At 41.4% G+C, this 5,174-nt stretch overlaps 1 protein-coding gene across 1 annotated transcript; it reads right to left on the bottom strand.

Moving 5' to 3' along the window:
* Positions 1–213: 213 nt before the first annotated feature.
* On the bottom strand, positions 214–4,926 carry LOC101924643 (myeloid protein 1). Its single transcript, XM_005242747.4, has 7 exons — positions 4,774–4,926; positions 4,153–4,285; positions 3,139–3,290; positions 2,423–2,593; positions 1,566–1,680; positions 862–1,013; positions 214–451 (listed from the first exon to the last, which is right to left on the bottom strand). Exons 1-7 carry the CDS (start codon positions 4,817–4,819, stop codon positions 261–263), a joined length of 960 nt encoding a protein of 319 aa, XP_005242804.1. The 5' UTR covers positions 4,820–4,926; the 3' UTR covers positions 214–260.
* Between the last annotated feature and the right edge of the window lie 248 nt (positions 4,927–5,174).

Raw genomic sequence — 5,174 nt, 5'->3', positions numbered from 1 at the left:
TCAAAATCTAAAGTAATCTTGTTTGCCAAGGAGTAGTGAGGTTCATCAATTAGCCTAAGATTCAGTGTTCACAACAATTACAGGTGCTTCAAAACCAGTACCTGATTGGTACCTGGTACGTATAATGTTAGCATCTTGCAATATTGTGTAAAGCTCAAAGTATTGAATCAGTAGTAATATAAACTGTTGTTGTGCATGAGAAGAAAAAACAGCTTTTGGATGCTGAGATGAATTTATTTGGAATTTACTACATCTCCATTTCACTCTCTTTGCCCTTTCCCCCTTTCCAGATTGCTAGTAGGATCTGAGTGATCGCAGTTCTCAACATGGATGTGAGATGTGATCCCAGGAAATACTCTTTGCATTGGCAACATTTTCCCAAGGATTTGCCCCTTAGAAATTCTACCGCTGTATCTGATGGGATGGATGCAGACTAGTTTTACACAGAATCCTGGTGAAAACAAGAGAGAGAACATCAGGTGACTGATGAAGCATTTGTTCTGTACTAACTCCAGAAATACTAAAGTTTTCTGTCTTGTCCTTTCCACTGAGATAGCAGAAGTAGAAATACTAAAATAGCAAAGGCACTGTGGTCATAAAAACTAGATAGTGGGTTTAGTTGTTGGCTTGGTGGAAGTGAAAAGATGGGAGGCAGGGAGAAGGTAAAGGGAAAAGCTCGAAGATGTTCTGCAGGACTGTTATTTGCATTCTAACATAGGAGCAAAAAGTTCTGCATGTAAATAGATAAAGATGCAGTATTTCAAAATGTGTACCTTGCTTATCTACTTGGCTAGCTGCAAGGTGATACATCCTATATGACCTCAAGACAAAGAAATACTAAATAAAAAAATAGCTATTTACCTGATCCCCTGATTTGGACTCCATCATCAATGGCATTTCCGTTGTGGAAGAATTTAATGGGTCCAGAGAGCTGGCCAGAAAAGGGAGCGTACACAGTTGCTCCATCAGCACAGATGACATCCACACCCCTGTGCTTTCCTTTACCGTTGCGTCTGAAAACAAACAGGTTGTTAGAGAAGCCTTGTCAGGCCTGGTATGGAGAGGGAGATCGGGTAGAGCACCGCAAGATCTGGAAACGGGTTGTTGGTGCTGAAACAGTGTTGACATAGTTGACTGGCTGAAAAATCTGTAAGAGCTTTTTATTGTAGATGCTGTGATGCTGTGTAGGGTGGATGATCTCTTATTAGAGTTGCAGTTTTGCAAATGGGAATAATAATAAAAAAGCCTTTCTTCTAAGCCTTTCAATAGAACTGTAGAGTCACAGAAATGTTGGTTGGCAGGTACCTTTGGAAGATAGCAAGTCCAACCTTCTGCTTGAGTCAAGACTGTTCCCAATACGAGGTCAGGCATTTCTTAGCCTGAGCCATGAAAACCTCCAAGTACAAAGGTTTTATGAACAGCATGAACATCCTGTTCTGGTGCTGCATTATGTCTGTAGTGAAAATGTTTCCTCATGTCCACGCTAAACCTCTAATTCTTAAGTGGATTAAGAAGAGTTCAACTCTATTTCAGCAATAAACCCCCATGTTCCAATTATATAGTACCTTGGAGCTCCATAGTATCCACAGCCATAGTTATCACAGCCTCTTATCTCGTTTGTAGGATTCCCAGAGCACACTGTTGCCCAGCGTCTGTCTTGTTGCGGGAATGGTGGAACAACTTTGAAATACAGAAGCACAGCATTAGAAAGTTAACTTTTAAGTTCTGAGTGTTGCATGTTTGTAACTGCTATGTTTTAAGTTAGGAACACACTGGAATTAAATCATGCTCATGTAGTTGGATGTCTTCTCCACAAAATTTGTGATCCTTTAGGAAATGTAAATAGAATGTACACCTAAGAGTGGATTGTAATGTTCCCTGATTAGGGTTCTCATGTAAGGAACATGCTTTCAAGATAAAAAGTATCACAGTTCCTAGAGTGCTATCTGAGGGATGGGAAGAGACTCAGTTTTGGTTTTTATTCTATGCCCAGGCTGATGGGACTGGACTCCTCGAGTTCTCTTCTCCATCACCACCAATGTAGTACTTGCATCTCCAAAGAATCATCCCAAAGTCTGCAAGGATGCAATACTGAAAGCGTTACTGGTAGGTGTAAGCATACAAACAGAAGAGCTGTGTGACTCAGTTTATTGCTGAGACTTGATGCTGCTGTGTCATGTGCAGGCAAGAATTACAACTTATTAAGGTGATATATTCTCCTTCCCGTAACACTGTCTACGGTCTATGCTGTATTTATAATGCATATTTTCTGTCTTTTGGATGTTACTGTCAGGAAGAACCTAAGAGAGGGGACTGTTGCTATTTGATATTTTTTTCCTATTATGAAATTAATTAATGACTTAATTTTCATTCGTTGTACTACTTATTTTGGGTGGGGGTGCGTGGTGTTTTGGTTTTTTACCAGGTGTAAGTAGATGAGTAGGATCAGAGCGGTCACAGTTCTCAACATGGATGTGCGAGATAATGCCAGGAAATACTCTCTGCATTGGCAGCATTCTCCCGAGCTGTTCCCCTCTCCGGATGTGGCCGTGGTAGCGGATGGGGTGAATACAGACGAGCTTTACGCAGTACCCTGGGGGAGCCGGGAGAGGAAGCAAGGTCAGGAAACATCAGCTGTATCTCTTATTTCGGTGAGCAAAAAACCTTCCATGCTAGCCTCTTACTGGAGACTGCAATGACGAAGAAAAAATGTCGGCAAGGTACCAACAATCTTGAAACCAAAATTACTTAATTTGCCATGAAAAAGAGGGAAAGAGGGAGTTGGAAAATAGGGACAGGAAAACATGCTCTCAATTTTGCTGAGAGGATATTTCTGATACTTTACTTTTGTTTGTTTCCTTTTTTAGAAAAAGTTTGGGGTGGTTGTTCTCCTACTACCTGTTTTTTCAACTCCTTTATTCCTTCCTCTCCAAGAAAAGCATAGGAAAAGAACTACGTCCTGCTGGTGCTGACTTCCGATATTTTGGAGCAGCAGCGTAACTGTGCTTCAGTGTAGGAACTAGAGAGGGTGTAAGATTAATCGCCACTGTGCTTGAAGTGAAGGGCCACAGAAACCTTATGCAAGTAAATAAAATTACTTATGCATGCCTCACAACGTATCTGCTCTTAATTACTCACCTGATCCGCTGATTTGGACTCCATCATCAATGGCATTTCCATTGTGAAAGAATCGAATGGGTCCGGAGAGCTGGCCGCTAAACGGAGCGTACACTGTAGCTCCGTCAGCACAGATGACATCCACACCCACGTGCTTTCCTTTACCACTGTGCCTAAAACCATAAATATGCAATTAGAGAAGTCTGTCAGGCTTAACGTTATGTACAGGTAGGTCAGTTAACACAGTACGACATCCAAAGCTTGTCTAGCAAAATCTTTGCATCTGCGATGAAGTCAGAAAGAAGTAGTAGATTTGATCCATCTTTTTTTATTGCAAAATGTTCATGTTACTCTGACCTTCTTTAAAGGGGAATGAGATTTCAAATTTTAAGCATATTTTTTAATTTTCCTAAGTTCGTGGAGTATTTCAAGCTGTTACAGAAATGTACCCCTGTTCTTCCCCAAAATACATCTGTGCTGGTGTAAAATAGAACCTTATGTTTGGCATTTTCTCATTTAGAAATTCAGAAGTTGCATGATGAGGATGGCCACTTCTTACAGCACCTGGGGAGGGGAGATGACAGGAAAATGCAGGGAAGGCAGGAGTCATATAAAAGCATTTTTCAGGGAAATAGAACCTGTGCTGTCATGAGGTGCCTACTTAAAGACAATGATGCTGGCAGACCTTTAGCTTCTGCAAATCCATCTACTTTGCTTCTTGTAAGGTGTTGCTGAATGTTAGTTAAATATTTGGCCTATAAGCAACAAGAATAAATGACACAAATCCGTGAAATACTTTCATTTCCTTTACTCTGGCTGCTAATTCGTGTAACGGTATTGCTTCTTCCCTGGTCCATCAGTTAGTAGCAGTGGTATTGCTGTACTTCTGCGAGATTGCCAAGTAACATCCCCAAAATGAGTAAGAAGTCTCGCAGACGGTCTTCTCTCATTTGAAGTGTCAACTCCGGTTAAACTTTACTCTTTCCCATGTGAATATTTCAATTAGCGGGGTTCACTGTTGCTTTTCCGCCTTACCTGTCAGCCCCGAAACTGCCACAGCCGTATCTATCGCAGCCCCGGATTTTGTTGGTGGGATTCCCGCTGCAGATCTGCGCCCAGTGTCTGTGCTGTTGTTGGGGTGGGTGTGCATCCAACTGCTTGGCAAAAACTTTGTGTGCCAAAGAGGAAAACAGGGAAAATTCAAGCATGTTCTTAGTATAGTACAACGGAAAGTTCAGGTGCAAAAATAAGGTGTTTAAAGTGGAACACATGAGCTCGTGGGAGTTCATAGTTTCAGAAATTGAAGGTAAAAGAATATTGTACAATCTGCTATATAGATTTCATCCCTTTTTCTTGAGGTCTTGTTTTAAGATACATTTAAAAAAAAAAGCAAGGCTATAGATAAATATTTTTAATATTTGTTTGTGGTAAGTCAAACTCACTTTCCACGTGAAACTAAACACTTCAATATACAACCGTAAATGCATATCAGATTCCACATTCTGTGATAGCCATAACGGTGCCCATTGCCCTAATTCTTCATAAAACAAGATTGAAAAAACTTAGCATTATTTATGTTCGAGTGAATTTCAATAACTCATTAGCATCTGCCTAAAAGCAGTCAAGACCAAGTGCAATACAACAATCTGAACTCACCAGTGCACACCAGGCTAATCAGAGCGACCAGGCTGAGAGCTGGCATTTTGGGGCTCTTTCACCGCTGTTCTTTGATCAAATCAAAGACGTTGAGCAGCAGCTGCTGGGGGTATTTATGTGTGTTTGAAAGCCCAAGTCTGTCGTCCTGGCCAATCGGTCTGGGGCAAAAGTATTGCAGCTCCGGGCAGGCGGTGTTGCCACATCAGGCACGGAGGATGTCTACAAACTAGCAGTTGTTAGAGCTGGTTGGGAAAGACTGATAAAATAATCGGTCTCTTAGCACACAGTAACCGGTGGAAATGACAATCCCACATTTTAGGAAGCTCTGGTAGAGCCATTTCTTAACACCTCTTCATCCCCCTCCTGAAGGAAGGGCACACGTAGGCTGAAAATGGTGGGAA

Source organism: Falco peregrinus, chromosome 8, assembly GCF_023634155.1.
Source record: "Falco peregrinus isolate bFalPer1 chromosome 8, bFalPer1.pri, whole genome shotgun sequence".
Classification (NCBI taxonomy): Eukaryota; Metazoa; Chordata; class Aves; order Falconiformes; family Falconidae; genus Falco; species Falco peregrinus.
Note: the sequence above shows the minus strand (reverse complement) of the source record. Positions and strands in the feature narration are given on the sequence as shown.